Source organism: Pinus tabuliformis, chromosome 3_1, assembly GCF_031772625.1.
Source record: "Pinus tabuliformis cultivar Carrire ecotype Pingquan chromosome 3_1, CPIR1, whole genome shotgun sequence".
Lineage (NCBI taxonomy): Eukaryota > Viridiplantae > Streptophyta > Pinopsida > Pinales > Pinaceae > Pinus > Pinus tabuliformis.
Genome location: NC_142301.1, coordinates 199,690,726 through 199,711,139, shown reverse-complemented (window position 1 = coordinate 199,711,139; position 20,414 = coordinate 199,690,726). Strand labels below are relative to the sequence as shown.

The following is a 20,414-nucleotide window of genomic DNA, read 5'->3' as shown; positions in this document are numbered from 1 at the left end:
TCACTTAGCACAGCATATCGATATGCTGTCAAGGTAGAGAAAAAGTTTAAATAGAAGAAGTGAGACTTTGGATCTATGAATCTGAAACAAGGGAAAGGTGACCCCAAACTGCAGAACAAAGGACAAAGCCAAGGCGGGGTGGCCCAAGACAACCTGCAAAAGCTACAAGCAAAGAATAACATTGCAAAGCCAACAAAAGGACACGGGAAAGTGGTGTGAGTTCCATAAGAGATCCACTCATAACACAAGTGATTGTCGGGCCAAGCAGTCACTGGTGGCCGAGCTAAAGGTTTTAGAATCAGATGCATGTTCTGACTCTGAGTCAGAACTCAACAAGGGGAATGACAAAGGGAAGCACATTATCGATGCAAAGCCTAATGCCACCGATGCCACCACGAAGATCTAGCAGGGGAACCTCAAGATCCAAAGGAGGAGGAGCTTCTCTTCAACTCCCAGATGTGGGTAAAGGGCTCCCTACTACAGTTCATTATCAACAGTGGGAGCCAAAAGAACCTCATTTCAGCAAAGGTCGTGAAGCGGTTGGGCTTACTGACCACAACACATCCACAATCGTACACCATCAGGTGGCTTCACCAACGACGAGATCTTCGTGTGAGCTAGCAGTGTCACCTTCCATACAACATCAAGCCCTTCACGGATGAGGTATTGTGTGACATTGCTCCCCTTGAAGTTCGTGATGTATTATTAGGACAAGCATACTTGTGGAAGCGACATGCTATGTATGAATCAAGGCCCCATGTTGTTACTGTTACTTTGGGAAATAAGGTGTACAAGTTACTAGAGATAGCACCACCTACCGCCATCTCTTTGGTTACAGCAACACATTGCAATAAGATCATTTCCAAAATCGGTAAAAAAAATTTCTTGATGATACACCCTCAAGGAAAGAAGAAGACAGTGGCCACGACCTCCGGAGAGGGCCCCTCTGCATGACAACTACAGATGGACAACATCATGGAGGAGTACAAGGACATCTTCACCTCCCCCACAGGGGTTCCTCTACACTGTCAGGTCAAGGACTCCATCGGTATGACCCCAAGTGTGCCGCTACTCAATGGACCAATCTATCGACACTCTGTTTTGGAGAACAATGAAATCAAGAGGTAGATTCAAGAGCTACTACATAAATGTCACATCTATCTAATTTCTTTACCCTATGGGAGCTCAATCGTGTTGGTATAGAAGAAGGATGAGACTTGGAGACTCTGTATTGACTATCAGGTGTTGAACAAGATCACTGTCCATAATAGGTACCCAATCCCACGGATTGATGACCTCCTGGACCAACTGAAGGGGATAAAATATTTCAGCAAGATCGCTTTGAAGTCAAGATATCAGCAGGTACCAATCGAACCCTCCGATGTGTGGAAGACTACCTTCAAAGCCAAGGAGGGCCCTTTCGAATGGTTGGTTATTCCTTTCAGATTGACGAATGCTCCTGCAACCTTCATGAGGCTAATGGATGACATCTTGCAGCCATTCACTAAATCATTTGTAGTGGTATACTTGGATGACATCCTAATGTCTAGCCAGAGTTGGGAAGAGCACCTCCACCACATCCGACAGGTTCTCCAAACACTATGGCAACATAAGTTATGTGCCAATTTGGAGAGATGCACTTTTGGCATGACCCAAGTTCAGTATCTGGGATACATTATTGATGAACAGGCAGTGCATGTGGATCTAGCCAAGATCCAAGTTATTCTGGATTGGCCATATCCAACCACTCTGACAGAGCTCCACAGCTTTCTAGGTCTTGCCAACTTCTACCATAGGTTCGTGTTGGGATTTTCTCATATCACTTGGCCCTTGAGTCAAGTCACCAAGGGAGGAACGAAAGAAAAATTATTTTGGTCTGAATCTCAACAGAAGGCATTCACAGAGTTGAAATATTGCCTCTGCTTTGCACCAGTGCTCGCATTACCAGACTTGCAACAACCATTTGAGGTCGAGACAGATGCATCTGACTATGTTATTGGGGCAGTCCTTACTCAAGGCAGGTATCTAGTGGCATATCACTATGAGAAACTTTTAGACACAATCTGGAAGTATCCCACTTATGGGAAAGATATGTATTCCATTGTCAAGGCCTATCAACAATGGAAGCATCAAATTTTGGGGAAGGAAATGGTCATCCACACAAACCACCGACCCTTTCAGTTCATATAGACCCAAGGGAAATCGTAGAATGATCACCATCAAAAGTGGTCCACATACCTGGAACAATTCCATTTGAATATCAAGTATAAGAAGGGAAACACCAATAATGTTGCAGATTGCCTCAATCGACCACCGACCATGGCGTTAACCACCGTGCTCAACTCTTGTGGGCACGAGACTTCTAATTTGCCACTTCTCTACAAAAGAGACCTAAAATTCAGCCACACATACCAGACACCCTTGGAGGGTCAAAATGTTCCATATTTTCACCTCCAGGATGCCCTGTTATGCCACTTGGGTCACCTTTGTGTTCCTTCAAGCAAGCGTGCCAAGATGATTTGGGAACCAAACTACAGTAGGGCTACCAGGCATTTCGAGGTCGAGAAAATGGTGGCAGTACTGTAGAAGTATTTCTATTGGTCGAAATCTTCGACAAGATGTCAGGAAATACATTAGATCATGCATTTCTTGTGCCATTACCAAACCAACCATCAAGAAGGAAGACCTCTATACCTTGTTGCCTACCCCTAGTCAACCTTGGGAATCCATCTCCATGGATTACATGTCAGGCCTTCCTTCCACTAAGCATGGAAACGACTATGTTTTTGTAGTCGTCGACAGGTTCTCGAAGATGGCCATTATGGTAGCCTACAAGAAGAATATCATAGCTGAAGCCACTGCAAAACTCTTCTTTGAACCAGTGTGGGTACACTTTGGGATCCCACAATCTATCATCTCAGATCAGGATAGTAGGTTTCTTAGTACATTTTGGTCCAGTCTCTGGTCGGTGCTGGACACCAAACTCACTATGTCCACAGCCTTCCATCCTGAAACTAATGGCTAGACAGAGGTTGTCAATAGGACGACCGTACACATTTTGCACATGTACAACTCAAAGCATCCATGCTCCTGGGGTGAGAACCTCCCCTATTTTCAACACAGCTACAATAGGGCTCTCCACAACTCTACTAGCCACAACCATTCTTAGGTGGGCTTGGGATTCCAGCCACTATGTCCCATTGATGTGGCCATGACATTTGCAGCTACTCACACAAATTCGGCTCATGTCAAGTACGAAACATATAAGGAAAATAGATTCATTGAGCACATCCAAAGTATTCACTAGAAGGTCCATGACATTCTGGAGAAATCAAATTCCAAGTACAAGCAGAGACATGATCAACATCATGTGCCACACAAGTTTCAAGTGGGCGACAAAGTCTGGTTGCATTTACAAAATGAAAGCCTTACCGGAGCCTATCGGAAACTCATACCACTCCGATATGGTCCTTACAGCATTACCAAGGCTGTGGGAGACAATGTATTTGAGCTCAGCATTCCCCCATTCCTTGGCTTGCACCCATTGTTCAATGTGGACCGCCTTCAGCCATACTTTCCACCATTACTAGACACATCCGACATTGTAGAATGGATCACACCCACATAGTTAAATCCAGATTGCATGGAACAAGCTGAAACTGACTGGATCATGTACACACATATCAAGCACACTCACTAGTAGAATATCCAACTGTATCAAGTTGTCAAAGCAGGCCAACTCCTTCACCAGAGAAAGTGGCTCACCAGGGACCAAGTTCAACAGAAGTTTTCTCATCTCATGGAGGAAACAACGCAATGGGGGCCATTTATTCCTAAGGGGGGGGGAATGATCCAAGTGAATATTGGTGGCCGCCCACCAATTCGACTTGGACCCCCACCATTTCTTCTTTTATTTTTTCAGTTTCCGTAATTGTAGCACAGTTTACTATTTTTAGCAGTTTTTCAGGTCCTAAACTTCAGGAGTCATTTTCTATCTAAAATCATATTTTCTGTTGTATTCCTTAGAGTTATCTTTCCAATGGGTTATCATGGGTGTCAAATGGAGATAATATGACCAAGTCAGGACCCGAGGAAGTTGGTTGTCCAACTCACCCCAACAGGGCTCATAAACTCTTGGTGTTACATCTCCTCGGGTTAGGGTTTTGGTTGTTTATGGTTTGATCTTATTTTTCAATAATAAAAAGGCCCTTGAGCCTCATTCTAAGGTAGTTCAGAGGCATGTAGCCACCACATCTCTTCTCAAAGATAAGCTACCATAACCCTAGCTGGTTTGTTTCCATTTCTATTTGTAAGCATATTTCGGTATTTTACATTAATGAAATGAAGTATTATTTCTGCTGCATCTTTGTGTTTATGGTTATCTCTATATTTTTTTGCGTTCCTATTTGAATCTGGATCACTATCAACCACACCACACCTACAATTGTACACCATCAAGTGGCTTCAATAAGGATGAGATCTTTGAGTTAGTCAACAATGTCACATTCCTTGCCGCATCAATCCCTTCACGGATGAGGTACTATGTGATTCTGCTCCTCTTGAATTTTGAGATGTATTATTAGGCCCAACATACTTATGGAATTATGGCTATCATCAAGTCCAAGTAGATGCCACAGATGTATGGAAGACCACATTCAAATTTAGGGAGGGCCTTTTGAATGGTTAGTCATGCCTTTTGGGTTGAAAAATTTCCTGGCTACTTTTATGAGGTTGATGGATGACATATTCCAACCCTTCACCAACTCATTTGTGGTTTTATATCTAAATGAAATTCTTATCTTTAGCAAGAGTTGGGAAGAGAACTTGCAACACATTCTACAGGTTCTTTAGACCTTGCGCCAACACAAACTATGAGGCAACTTGAATAAAAGAATTTCAACATGGGCCAAGTCCAGTATTTAGGTCACATCATAGATGAGAAAGGAATGCATGTGGATCTAGCTAAGATATAAGTCATTTATAATTTTCCATCCCTAACCACTCTCATGGAGATTCGTAGTGTTTTTGGGCCTTTGCCAATTTTTATGAGAGTTCCTTGTTGGGATTCTCCCATATCACTTGACCTTTGAGTCAATTTACCAAGGGCGGAGGAAAGAAAAAAAATCTGGTTCGAGTCCCAACAAAAGGCATTCATTGAGTTGAAGCACTGTCTCAAATCTACACTTGTACTCACATATCCAGAGCTACAAAAACCATTTGAAATCAATACAGAAACCTCCGACTATGCATTGTTGTAGTTCTCACCTAGCAAGGGAATCTGGTGGCCTATCACAATGAGAATTTTTAATGCAATTTAGAAGTACCCCACCTATGATAAAGAAATGTATTCTATCACATAGGCTTGTTGGCAATGGAAACATTGAATTCTGGGGAATGAAAGGTCATCCACATATATCACCGACCTCTTCAGTTCATACATACACAAGGGATGTTGAAGAATGATCGCTATCATAAGTGGTCTACATAACTACAACAATTCCACTTGAACATTAAGTACAAGAATGGAAACACCAATCATGTTTCATCTTGCCTTAATTTCCCCCCAGTCGTAGAAATAACTATTTTTCTAAACTCTTGTTTCCACAAGACCTATGGATGGCCACAACTATACAAGAATGATCCAAAGTACGCCACCACTTACTAGATATTAGTGGATGGAAAGGAAGTTCCATATTTCCACCTCTAGGATGCATTATGATGCTACTCGGGCCACCTTTTTGTTCCTTCAAGAAATCATGCCAAATTAATTTTGGAGGCACAATATAATCAGGTCGTAGGAAACTTGGGCATGGAGAAAATTGTGGCCATACTACAAAAGTATTTTTATTAACCAAAACTCTCACGGGATGTTGGAAAATAAATCATATCATGTACTTCTTGTTCCAACACTTAGCCGACCATCAAGAATCAAGGTCTTTACACTCCTCTGCCTAATTCCAACCAACCCTAGGAATCCATCTCCATGGACTATTTTCGGGCCTCCCTTCTACCAAGGATGGTAATGATTGTGTATTGTTGATTGTGGACATGTTTTCTAAGATGGTGATACTGTTGGCTTGCAAGAAGAGAATCACAATAGAGGTAACTACCACTCTCTTCTATAAACAATTATGGGTACATTTTGGGATCATACAAACCATTATATCACATTGGGATAGTAGGTTCCTGAGCACATTTTAGTTAGACATTATTTGACACTAAGCTCACCAAGTCGATTTCATTCATCCCCATATTGATGGCCAGACAAAGGTCATCAACATGATGAGAGTACAAATACTACACATGTACAACTCCATGCATCCATGAACTTGGGATGAGAGCTTTCCTTATGTGAAACACTACTATAACAATGATCTCCATAGCTCGACTATTCATAGTCCTTTTCAAGTGAGTCTCAAATTCCAATCATTGTATCTAATTGATGTCACCATACCTCATGTGACTACATAGAAAGAATCCACACATGTACATTCCGAGGTTGAAAAGGAAACCTAGTTTATTGAACACATCCAACACATCCTCTAGCAGGTGCATGGAATCTTGGATAATTACAATGCCAAGTATAAGCAAAGACATGATCAACATTAGGTGCCACACAAGTTTCAGGTGGGTGACAAAATTTGGTTACATTTGTAGAAAGAACAACTTACTATAGCCCATAAAAAACAAAAACCACTATGATATGGGCCTTAACCAATCACCAAGGATGTGGTATATAATTATTTTGAGATCATCATTCCCCCATTCCTTGGCTTGCACCTAGTGTTTAATGTGGACCACCTTTGGCCATACTTTCCACCATTACTAGACACATATGACATCGTAGAACAACTCACACTAGCATAGTTAAACCCAGACTACATGGAACAGGCCACAACTAATCAGATCATGGACACTGAGATCCCGAATCCTCAATAATAGAATATCCAACTATATCAAGTTGTCAAAGCTTTCCAACTCCTGCACCAAGGCAAGTGGCTCATCAAAGACCAAGTTCAATAGAAGTTTCCCCATCTCATGGAGGATATCAACGCAATGAGGACCATTTCTTCATAAGCAGGGAGGATTAATTAATGTGGATAGTGGTGGAAAATCGCCTATTCCACTTGGACTCCTACCATTGTGTTAGAGCCTAGATTTGCCTCAGGCTGAAAAGACAAGGTTCTAGGTCCACATCAAACCACGCTCAACCTCGTAGCTAGCCCTATGAGGATAGGAGAGGGCCCTCTCCGAGTCGATCTCGGCAAAATACAAGCGATGGGGCTCGAGATGACTGAAATAAAAGCTAATTTTAGGCTAGGTATAATGTACAAGGGTTTGATTTGAGTTTTTTGGGGGTTTTGTGTTGGAAATAGGGAAAGGCAAATTGGGTTCGGGGATGAGGCACAATTTCTGCAGAGTTATGATTGGGGCAAGGAAGGAAATCATTTTGATGCTTTAAATTGAGTGAATGAATAGATCGGAATGGTGAGGAGCTAAGGAGAGTAAGAGAGTCTCAAGAATTCTCCTTAAACAGATGAAAACATGGAAATTTAAACAAATTCAAAGGCAAAGCATAACAGTTAATGGATTCCACCTTAATCACTCATTTGTTCAAATTCATAAGAAAAGACAGGAAAATGATACACATAACAATAATGAACTTACAATTACTTAGAGAAGCACACCATCAAAAACATAAAGCCACATGGATCCCAAACAATGCTGCAAAACCCTGGTCTTTCTTTAGCCAAAAATGCAGAGATAAAATGTACAATGATATGCCAAAGAAATCCCTTGTGTCCCACCCTAAAAATGACTTAGGAATTACATGATATAGACTAGCCCAACCTATTCCCTTGCCTCTAGGGGTCGAGCTCATCATTCTAGGAGCTGTTTGAACCAATTCTAAGAAAGGAACTAAAAATTAGGTAGTCAAACAACTTACCCCTATATGCTAGGAAACTGATTCATTCATTAAATTTTCACGTTTTAGTGAATGAATCCTCTAGAACAAGTAAATAAGTGCCAAAATTACATCATGTTTATCCAATTACATCAATATAGATCAAAAATTACATCAAAAAGCAAAACTAGTCAAATTGGCCAAATTTCTGAGCTAGAAGGTGAAAAATTGAGCAAAAATCCTCTATGCGCCGCGCCAAATCCTCTATGCATCGCGCCACTTTGGGGCTGAGTTTGAGGCACTTTATGATGTCCAAATTGAGCCCACATGTGCTTGTTGGAAATCCCTACCTGTCTACTTTGCAACCCAAGTAGAATTTATAAATTTGGTTCCCATTTGCCCCTCCAATAATTCAATCTCCCAAGACTGTTTCTTGTGTGTCAAAATAGGGGCAGAGAGGTCATTCTTTGAGTGTTTTTGACCTCCTAAGGACTCAAAACTTGCCAAAACTTCTTGTCTATGCACTATAAGTCATTATTTTCCATTCCAAATCCAAAAATGTAAACGTTTTTCAGTTTGGAGCTCCCTAGAAAAAGTCCGCGGCAGGTGGCGTGGTGCATAGGGAGAAAACCCTGTTTTTTGTGCAAAAAAATTCCAAAATGCAAAAATTGCTCCAAATGTCTTGAAATTTGGAATGAAGGTGACTCATCAAGCATCCTACTCAGAAAAGGAGGCTTCATCCAATATTCGGAGTCTATCCTCCCTTTTATGGCGTTTTAGTGCCCTCCCGGTGCATGTAGTTTCAGTTGTAAAGTCACTGTCTTGGTCATATAATGTATCGGTGCCTGCCTCCATGGTGTTGAAAGTATATACCAAGTGTATGTTTGGTTTGTTGAGAATGAGAAATGAGAACTTTGTGTCTTGTTTCAATGCCAAATGTGTGCCAAAGGGAAATGAGGAACTATGGCAAAAATGGGACAGTGGGAACAATGAAGTCTTGCCAAGTGGTAGTTTGCCCTTTGATGATTTGACAAACTTTGGAGGAGGGGACAACCACTGAATTTTGGAGTAACTTGGGATTTTACGAATGAGATGGGGAAATAAGAATGATAGGGAATGATGTGACTTAGGGATAGGAAAAAGGGGCTTAGGAGTGAATGAGGGAGCTTTAGGGATAACAACTAGAGTTTGGGATAGTGGGAGTTTAGGAATATAGGGTTAGTGAATTTAGGGATATGGGAATTAGGGATATGGGGATGAAACTAGAAAATGAATGTGGGAAACAAAGAGTGTGGAAGTGATGGAATGGAATTTTGCAACAAAACACCAACTACAAACCCTAAGAACTTGTTTGTGAGCACAAATTGCAAGGTATTACGGTTTGAATTTTCTTTTACACAACCACCATAAATTGCATGAAAAACTCCTTCACTAGCAAGGAAGAGGGCTTAAATTACTTGCACACTAGAAGAGCTGAGTGATTTTGGTAATTTGAGGGATTTTTTGAGAGAAATAAATCTTTTTAGCCCAGTGCGCTGTGCCTTCCCAGTGCGTCGCACCAGTGTAGATTTACACTGGAAATTACTGCCCAATGCGCCACGCCTTCCCAGTGTGCCGCACCTTTTTCCAGGCGACTTTGGGAAGCCTTCCCGATGTCCAAATGAGGTGTAGGATAGCTCATTGGAAATTTCTTTGAGTCTACTTTCCCACCCAACTATAATTTTTCAATTTGGAGTTCATTTTCCCTGTCAAAAGTCAAATCTCCCAATACTAGTAAAAATGTGCCAAATGAGGCTGCCTCAAGGAAAAGTGCTATTGCAGTCAACCTTTGAATGCCTTCCTCAACTAAAAATTGAGCTCGTGATAGCTCATTGGAAATATATTTGTGTCTAGTTATCATTTGACTCAACAAGCAAGTAATTTGGCCAACCAAGCTAGTAGAAAACTTATTTTCCCAAGGTCACTTCAAAGGTGCATCAATTATCCCAAGGCAATTGTCTTTTTGACATTTATATAAAACCATGAAACCTATGTAAAAACTGAAGGATATTTTTCTTCCTTCACCTGTTGGGGAGAAAACCTCTCTCAGTTTTTCCAAATTCATCTTTCCTTGCTCAGAAACATCATTCGAGTAAAACCTACCCCGATGTGTGGGACAAAAGATTTGTCAAAATGAAGCGAAATGAAGGGGATAGCGAGATTATAAATTCTTGAGAAAATTTTGGGAAGTAGGGAGGGATGTTAGGAAGTAGGGGAAAGTGTAATATCAAAAATTGAGTGAGGGGAAGGGGTGCAAAAGGGAAAAACACAGGCCTAGCCTAGAAAATAGGGTTTGTAGCAAGAAACTAGGGTTTGTGTGAAAATGAGGACTTTGGGGAATCTCAGTGATGGGAAGTGTTTAATAAGGTACATTAAGGATAGGGGAAGGTGGATGAACATCAGGATACAAGTTTTGCTGATGATTTGACCGTCCAAGAGAAATTGCCTTCAAAACCCTAGGAGAGGGAAATGACCTTACCTAGGCGCAACTGAAGCATGAACAAGGTGTAAAATGACCCATTGGAACCTGACATGATGATGACAACCCTCTGAATGATGGTATAATTAGCTGAATAGTGACATAGACCGAAATTTGGACAACTTTGAAAGGAGTGAAAGCAAACCCTAGACCTAATGCCTAGTGACCAAATTTTACTTGAAGACTCACTGAAACGATAAAATTTGACCTTTACACCTTAAAATAACTTTTTAAGAGCATGTTTGATCATTTGAGGAAGGTTTCAAAGACTGACACTAACATTGGCTCCAATGGGGATGGTAGCTCCTTGGAGGTGCCAAGAATGGCAGATCTTTCAGAGAGCAAACCAGTGTCTTATCCATTAGGCAACGGAGTCAAAAACTCAAGCTGAAATGCATGATTGAAAACTGATGACTTGACGACACAAACTGACTCTAACTCAACTAAAAACTGACTTGATACTCAAACATAACCAACAAACTAGAAATGATGCTCAAAGTAGAGCTTATTCATAAAAACCTACTCTAACAGTTTCATTCATCACCTGATCAAGTGAAATGGAACAGCCAATGCAACCATGTAAGCATCATGGTTTATATTTGATTTCTTCCCAAATGCTTTCTGATGTGCAGGAAAAGGGAAGAATCGAAAGGCAACTCCCATGAAAACTTGGAATCAAGTTGACTGCTGATAAATTTGAAAAACATGAATTGACTGGATGACTTCAAGAATACTGTGAAATAATCTTCATAAACATCGCTATTGATTTCCATTAACACATTACTGCTTTGGTCCAAGTAGTCTTCATAGCTGAATATTAAGATTTTCCTCACATCTGTGTTGTTTTTCTTTCGTGATAGCAGCAGGCTGTCAAAAGGATCCTGAATTTCATGAATAACCAAACTCTGTTTCTGATTCCAAACAGAACAAAAGTCTCCTTTATCAATCTCCTCATATGACTGCAAACATTGGTTTGAGCTTTGTAATGAAAAATCTGTTAAACAAGACAATGAAGGTGACCTTTGAATAAGATTATTATCAACATTTTTTTCTGGCACATGGTTAGCCAATGGGGAAGAACTTTTACAGCAAACATCATCCAAAACACGAGAAATAGAATCATCAAAAATTTGAGAAGACTGCTGCGATGTATCCATTAAAACTATATGACATCCTACTGGATGTTCATTAGAAGATTTATTATGCAATTTACCTTTCAAAAACTAAAATGATTCAAAACAGAAAGGTAGGGAATCTTCTTGTATTATTTGATCATATGTGCCAACTTCCATGTCTAACAATGTAAACTTTGAAATGGGAACTATAAACTCAAAACGGGAACTCTGGCCAAAAAACCCCCAAAAAACATCAAAAACAGTGCTAAAAACGAAAAGTGTGTATACTGGAACGATGTTTTTTTTTTAGGTGTCAATTTTGAACGTGTTTTAAAAATGGTAGTGACTACGAAATTTTCGTGCAAAATATAGCTTCAAAATGAAAGTGTTGATACTGGAATAATGATTTTTTTTTTTAGGGTCAATTTTCAAACTTTTTAAAAAATGCTAATAAAACCAATTTTTTATGTCTCAAACAAAGTTAAATTTTAAGGAAAAAACACATTAATGTTTCTGGTAGAATATCATTTTTCTTTCCTAAGTATAAATTTAACATGTTTTCAACCACAACATGCTAGATACAAAAGAAATTGAAATCTTTTCAACTATAAAACTAAAAAAACATGACATTATGAACAAATTATATCACTGAATGAATTCAAAAGTCTTTATTTGTATACTAAATAAAACAGACATTATATCTCTAATTTGATATTGCATTGTAGATATTTAAACAATAAAATTTATCATACTTAAGACATAATCCAACAACATAAAAATGCTTCATAACTTCTCATTTAACAAAATATGGAAAACATTAATTTTATTTGAAGATACGATGCATACATCAGTTATATAAACTGTCTTAAACAATTATTCAAACTCAATCACCCAATAACCGTGGGTAGGCCATTGTCGTGCCCCCTTCCCCCAACCCATTACCGATCTTTCCCATTCACCCATGCCCTCTTCCCCCTTCTGCCCTAGCCATGCGCCAGCCCTTGATACCCCCAACTCACCCACCCATGCACCATTTTCCCAACTCTTCCTTCCCTACCCCACAACTCTCCTCCCCATTAGCCCACCCCCTAACTCCCATTCCCCTCCAATCTCAACTCCTCCCCACCTTCCTTAACACCAGCCCCATGGGCCTCGCGCCCTATCCCCCTCCACCCTACCCTTACCCCTACCCCCTACCTTCCCCCACCCCCCACCCTTACCTTACCCCCCAACCCCCGCCACCCCCCTACCCTTACCCTACCCCCCTCCCCAACCCCTACCCCCCACTGCCCCCTTGCCCCCCCCCACCTGCCCCCCTCCCACCCCCTACCCTTACCCCCCCCACCCCCCCTGACCCCTACCCTTACCCCCCCCACCCCCCCCCCACCCCCCCTGCCACCCCCCCCACCAACCCCTTGCCACCCACTACCTTACCCCCCCCTGCCCTACCCCTTACCCCCAAACCCCTGATCTACCCCCCTCCCCCCCCACCCCCCCTACAACCCCCTTACTCCCCCGCCCTACCCCTACCCCTACACCCCCCTTCCCCCCCCACCCCCCCCTACCCCCCACCCCCCTTACCCCCCCCCCCCCACCCCTACTCCCCGCATTCCACCCCCGCCCCCTCCCCACCCCGCCCATCCTCGGCCCCCTCCCCGGCCCCGGCCCACCCCACCCCGCCCACCCCCCTCCCCCTCCCCCTCCCCCTCCCCGCCCCCCCCTCCACCGCCACCTCGCCCACCCCTCCACCGCCACCGTCCCCTCCCCTGCCACTGCCCCCTCCCCGGCCCCCCGCCTACCCCGCCCACCCCTCCACCCACACCGGCCCCTCCCCGCCCACCCCTCCCCCTCCCCCTCCCTAGCCCCCTCCACGGCAGCGGCACCCCCGGGCCGCCCCGCCCCGCCCGACCGGCGGCGGGTCGATTCCGGGACAGCTCGCACGAACTAGTTTTCCTTCACTCAGAATTTTAATGCAGGAGCATATTTCAAAGGTGACCTTAGTTGTTTACCTCTAGAAGGTCTTCAAAATTTATGAGAGGAAGTTTGTTTCATCAAGGTCATGAAATCTCGTAGTTTTTTTATTTTCTTAATATTATATTGGTTCTCTAAAATTCCAATTGTGTTTTTGAAAACAATGTTTTTTTGCATGAAATGAACAAATATTTGTATTTTATGTAGGATGTTAAGGTAAGTTAGAAATTTATTTGAAATTTTATTGAGTTTAAAGGATACAAATATATTTGTATAAACTTAGATTATCTATGTATAATTAAAACACCTATGCATGAAAACATGATAGTGGGAGTAGTGTGAATAGAAGGAATAGTAAGAGTATTAAAGGAAATTGTTATATTGTTTAGGTTTAGTTTTTATATGCTGAATGATATTTCTCTCTGAACTCGATACTCTTAATTGTGTTATATATTATTTATCCATATTTCCATGTAAATTTTGTTCATTCTGGTATGTAGTGGAATGGGTAATTTATAAATGAAATTGCAGAAGGATCCAATAAGAGGTTAATACATTCTAGGCCTATTGCAAACTAATCTTGGCAAAATTTCTACTTTTAGTGGGTTATATTTTAGTTGTCTAGCCTTAGCCCAAAGGGAAAATAGTCATATTGATGTGATACATTCTGGTGGCCTTATACCTCATACCTCAGTTAATAGAGACATATTTTGATAGGTCTTGTTATCATTTTTGTTAATTGAGGTCTATTCACTAGACTAGAAACTTTTCTTATTCATTCCTGATGATCCTAAACTCGTTGGTGCTCAATTAACATATGTGGCTTAACATAATTAGGTTTTGTTTGTTTATGTTTCATCAACCAAAACAATGAAAAGTGTTAGGTGAATGTCTTTATTTCCCTAGTGGCTCGATGTCCATTTAACATAACAATGTTTATTACAGCTAAGTTTCATTAGTCGACATTCAATGAACTGACATAGTGGAAATAATGATATTAAATTTTTGTTTCTTCTAGTGGTCAGGTGGCTCCACGATGTAGTAAATGATTATGGAAAGTGATGGGAAACTGTGTTATGTTAATTGACAACTAGATCATATTTCAAAGAGGAAAGAAAATAAGAACTCTTGATTAGTAGCCTGATGGCCAATTAACAAAAGTAAAAGACAACATTTGGAAGACGAGTTAATGATCAATATTAACTAATAGGAATTTTTGAAATTTGTAGAACTATATATGAATTCTAAAAAATACGAAATTTTGAGATCACAATTACAGGAGATAGAGAGGAAGAGTCGAGTAAGGGAGTAAGGTTAGGTCTGGCAACTTGCATCTTTTTGCAGTTCATTATCTCCTTGTCTAATATGTCTCTAGTGTGACTCTCACATGAAAGATGTTTTTTTTCTACTTGGATGTTGTTGTATGTTTCACAATCTATGGGAATTTCTAAGATTTAGATTATGGGTGATTCGAAGGTGGTAATTAATTGGGCTTGAGGTAAAAATAACATCAGGGTAGTAAGTGTCCAATCCATGCTCAACTCAAAATCGAGAGGACATATGAAATTTCAAGTGGACTCTTTTCACAGTATTGTAAGAAAAATCAACAATGCAACTCACAAGCTCTCCAAAGGGGCACTCACTCTTGAAGCAGGAACTCTAATTTCTCTAGAGTTCTTGGAGAGTAATATGTTAGGAGATATGACCTTCCACTTTTAAATCCTTGAGTGATTACTTGTATTGTAATTTTTATAAATTTTATCTTTTTGGAACATATTTTTAAGTAGAATTGTAAGAAATAAATATGAAAATTTTAAATTATATATTTGGGAAATGGAGATGATATTTGAGTGAGATTTTTAGAGGCTAACTTCAAATGGTTCTACTAATATAGTATTGGAGTCATCCTCTTACTAACACTAACGAGCATTAAATATAAAGTTTTTTTCCCTTTTAAAACATGGAATATTAAAATTGACAAATAAAATAATCAGTTCCGAAATTGATTAAACGTGTTGCTTTAAATATTCATAAAACACATAGTTATACCTATACTATAGAAAAATCTAAAAATATTTTTTCCAAATATCTCTTTTATATATTAAATAATTTAAAATATCTTGTCGTGATCATGAACCACACTGGTTGGTTCGAAATGAGTAATGTGATTTCTCTTGAAATTGTTTCCAAATTAAATTATGGGTCACAGAAGCTTGAATTCGAATTTAAAAATAGCTAAAAAAGATTAAAAGATTTAAAATCTTAATATAAATTATGATTTAAATAAATACATTGTAAATTTCAATTATCTATGTATATAAATAATAATAATAATAATAATAATAGTTTATAATTCTCGAGGAAATTCTGAAATGCTCTTTTGTGATGCTTCAGTTCTTCAAATGACCAATATGTAAAATAAAAAAATAAAAAAGCGTGAATGATGTTAAGTAACATTGGGTCACCCTCTTCGCTTGCGTGAGCTCAGCTTTTCGACCCCACCTTAAATTGGAATGTTAAGTGCCGTGGCTGCATCTATAACCTAGCCCAAAATTATACACAACCAATTTTTTTTGTCCTACTTGGGCAGGCCAGTCGCATTGCCGCTTACATTCTTGCTTTCGCTGCATTTCCTCTGAGAATGATAGATGCGCAAGGGTGAAATCCAAGAGTCTCCATAACTGGCATCATTATGCTCCTGGTCAACTAACAAGTTCAACTAAAGCCAACCATCTCACCGAGAAAATCAAGAATGCCTCATTTCTTATTACATTTTTCCCCACAAATCCTTCCATCATCCATTAAAGCGAACTTCTCAATGGCGTAATAACTAGTCTCACAGCCGATGCACGCATAGCTACTAGATACTGAGATGGACCGAAATTCGACTGCACCCAATACTGAAAATTCTGGTGGAGGCGGAGCGTATACCGTGATGTTGTCGTGGGGAACTAGAATCGTAATTGCCCTCATTTTGTCACTTTATTATTTCTTCGTATATTATCATAATTTCCATCCTTTTCTCACTTGTATATTTCTTCGTAAGTTGTCGCTATGGAAATTCGCGCAATCGGCCTTCAAACCACCGATCTGAACCACGAAGTTGTGCGCGCAGCGGCACCCCTGGGCCGCCCGCCACGCCCGACCGGCGGCGGGTCCATTCCCGGAATCGACCTGCCGCCGGTCGGGTGGGGCGGGGTGGCCCGGCGGTGCCGCTACCGTGCACAGCTTGGTAGTGGGCTCCAAACGGGTGTATTTTCAAGCATCCCCTCCTTTAAGGACCTGAGAAAGAAGAATCCGGGAAGTACCCACCAGTTTGTCGCTCCTGATATGACCGCGGGCGTAAATGTCCACGTTAACATCAGCCAGATTCTGCGAAAGGAGCTCCTCGTCCGCCTGTAGAACCAACAGCTGGTTCCAGAAGGGGTTTCGTCCCCCGTGTTCGTCGATGCGGGTGAAAGCCTTATGCTCAGGGTCGATGTACACAACTGCGTAACATCTCATCTTGCCGATCAATCTCACGTCCTCCAAATCTTGAGCCGATATGATTCTCACCTCTATCGTCCGTTGCTTCGCCGGCTGCCGCTGCTTTTCTCCCTTTCGCTGTTCTTTCATCTTGCCTTCTCCTCTGCTTCTAATGGCCGCCATTGCAGTGATGATATAGCAAACGAAGAAAATAATCGCAAGAATATTAGTGGGGAACTAAATCTCAATTATACGATATGCTACACTCTATTCATAACCACAAACTAAAAGCTACTTTGATGTGTACTGTAATATTCCAAGAACAGTTAGTAGTCGTGTGGCTGTGTAATATTTCAAGAACTGCTACGATTTCTTCCATTAAAATAAAAATAAATAAATTCCAAGAACAATCCCAGGGCTTTTGGTTACCACCTCACATGCCACCAGGATTTGCTTCGAAGAGCACATACTTGTTCGGAAAAGTGAATGTTCAGATCAAGCTGGTTCCGGGCGACTCTGCTGGCACCGTTACTGCTTTCTATGTAAATACCATTTCCCTAACAATTAATACACTTGTCGTAATTCTGTGAATGAATTGTTTGAACTTGCAATAATTTAATACTTTCTTGTACTACTTGGCGATATTGTAGATGTCTTCCCAAGGTGATCAACATGACGAATTCGACTTTGAATTCTTGAGTGACAACTTACGAAGAAATATACAAGTGAGAAAAGGATGGAAATTATGATAATATATGAAGAAATAATAAAGTGACAAAATGAGGGAAATTATGATTCCAGTTCCCCACGACAAAATCACGGTATACGCTCTGCCTCCACCAGAATTTTCAGTATTGGGTGCAGTCGAATTTCGGTCCATCTCAGTATCTAGTAGCTATGCGTGCATCGGCTGTGAGACTAGTTATTACACAATTGAGAAGTTCGCTTTAATGGATGATGGAAGGATTTGTGGGGCAAAATGTAATAAGAAATGAGGCATTCTTGATTTTCTCGGTGAGATGGCTGGCTTTAGTTGAACTTGTTAGTTGACCAGGAGCATAACGGTGCCAGTTATGGAGACTCTTGGATTTCGCCCTTGCGCATCTGTCGTTCTCAGAGGAAATGCAGCGAAAGCAAGAATGTAAGCGGCAATATGACTGGCCTGCCCAAGTAGGACAAAAAAAATTGGTTGTGTATAATTTTGGGCTAGGTTATAGATGCAGCCACGACACTTAACATTCCAATTTAAGGCGGGGTCGAAAAGCTGAGCTCACGCAAGCGAAGAGGGTGACCCATTGTTACTTAACATCATTCACGCTATTTTTTATTTTTATTTTACATATTGGTCATTTCAAGAACTGAAGCATCACAAAAGAGCATTTCAGAATTTCCTCGAGAATTATAAATTATTATTATTATTATTATTATTATTATTATTTATATACATAGATAATTGAAATTTACAATTTATTTATTTAAATCATAATCTATATTAAGATTTTAAAACTTTTAATCTTTTTTAGCTATTTTTAAATTCGAATTCAAGCTTCTGTGACCCATAATTTAATTTGGAAACAATTTCAAGAGAAATCACATTAGTCATTTCGAACCAACCAGTGTGGTTCATGATCACGACAAGATATTTTAAATTATTTAATATATAAAAGAGATATTTGAAAAAAATATTTTTAGATTTTTCTATAGTATAGGTATAACTATGTGTTTTATGAATATTTAAAGCAACACGTTTAATCAATTTCGGAACTGATTATTTTATTTGTCAATTTTAATATTCCATGTTTTAAAAGGGAAAAAAACTTTATATTTCATGCTCGTTAGTGTTAGTAAGAGGATGACTCCAATACTATCTTAGTAGAACCATTTGAAGTTAGCCTCTAAAAATCTCACTCAAATATCATCTCCATTTCCCAAATATATAATTTAAAATTTTCATATTTATTTCTTACAATTCTACTTAAAAATATGTTCCAAAAAGATAAAATTTATAAAAATTACAATACAAGTAGTCACTCAAGGATTTAAAAGTGGAAGGTCATATCTCCTAACATATTACTCTCCAAGAACTCTAGAGAAATTAGAGTTCCTGCTTCAAGAGTGAGTGCCCCTTTGGAGAGCTTGTGAGTTGCATTGTTGATTTTTCTTACAATACTGTGAAAAGAGTCCACTTGAAATTTCATATGTCCTCTCGATTTTGAGTTGAGCATGGATTGGACGCTGACCACCCTGATGTTATTTTTACCTCAAGCCCAATTAATTACCACCTTCGAATCACCCATAATCTAAATCTTAGAAATTCCCATAGATTGTGAAACATACAACAACATCCAAGTAGAAAAAAAACATCTTTCATGTGAGAGTCACACTAGAGACATATTAGACAAGGAAATAATGAACTGCAAAAAGATGCAAGTAGCCAGACCTAACCTTACTCCCTTACTCGACTCTTCCTCTCTATCTCCTGTAATTGTGATCTCAAAATTTCGTATTTTTTAGAATTCATATATAGTTCTACAAATTTCAAAAATTCCTATTAGTTAATATTGATCATTAACTCGTCTTCCAAATGTTGTCTTTTACTTTTGTTAATTGGCCATCAGGCTACTAATCAAGAGTTCTTATTTTATTTCCTCTTTGAAATATGATCTAGTTGTCAATTAACATAACACAGTTTCCCATCACTTTCCATAATCATTTACTACATCGTGGAGCCACCTAACCACTAGAAGAAACAAAAATTTAATATCATTATTTCCACTATGTCAGTTCATTGAATGTCGACTAATGAAACTTAGCTATAATAAACATTGTTATGTTAAATGGACATCGAGCCACTAGGGAAATAAAGACATTCACCTAACACTTTTCATTGTTTTGGTTGATGAAACATAAACAAACAAAACCTAATTATGGTAAGCCACATATGTTAATTGAGCACCAACGAGTTTAGGATCATCAGGAATGAATAAGAAAAGTTTCTAGTCTAGTGAATAGACCTCAATTAACAAAAATGATAACAAGACCTATCAAAATATGTCTCTATTAACTGAGGTATGAGGTATAAGGCCACCAGAATGTATCACATCAATATGACTATTTTCCCTTTGGGCTAAGGCTAGACAACTAAAATGTAACCCACTAAAAGTAGAAATTTTGCCAAGATTAGTTTGCAATAGGCCTAGAATGTATTAACCTCTTATTGGATCCTTCTGCAATTTCATTTATAAATTACCCATTCCACTACATACCAGAATGAACAAAAGTTACATGGAAATATGGATAAATAATATATAACACAATTAAGAGTATCGAGTTCAGAGAGAAATATCATTCAGCATATAAAAACTAAACCTAAACAATATAACAATTTCCTTTAATACTCTTACTATTCCTTCTATTCACACTACTCCCACTATCATGT

General features: G+C 39.7%; 1 protein-coding gene across 1 annotated transcript; it reads right to left on the bottom strand.

Moving 5' to 3' along the window:
- Positions 1-16,768: 16,768 nt before the first annotated feature.
- LOC149186486 (protein SRC2 homolog) lies at positions 16,769-17,158 on the bottom strand. The gene has a single exon (XM_089409360.1). The coding sequence runs from the start codon at positions 17,156-17,158 to the stop codon at positions 16,769-16,771; it is 390 nt and encodes a 129-aa protein (XP_089265486.1).
- Positions 17,159-20,414: the final 3,256 nt, after the last annotated feature.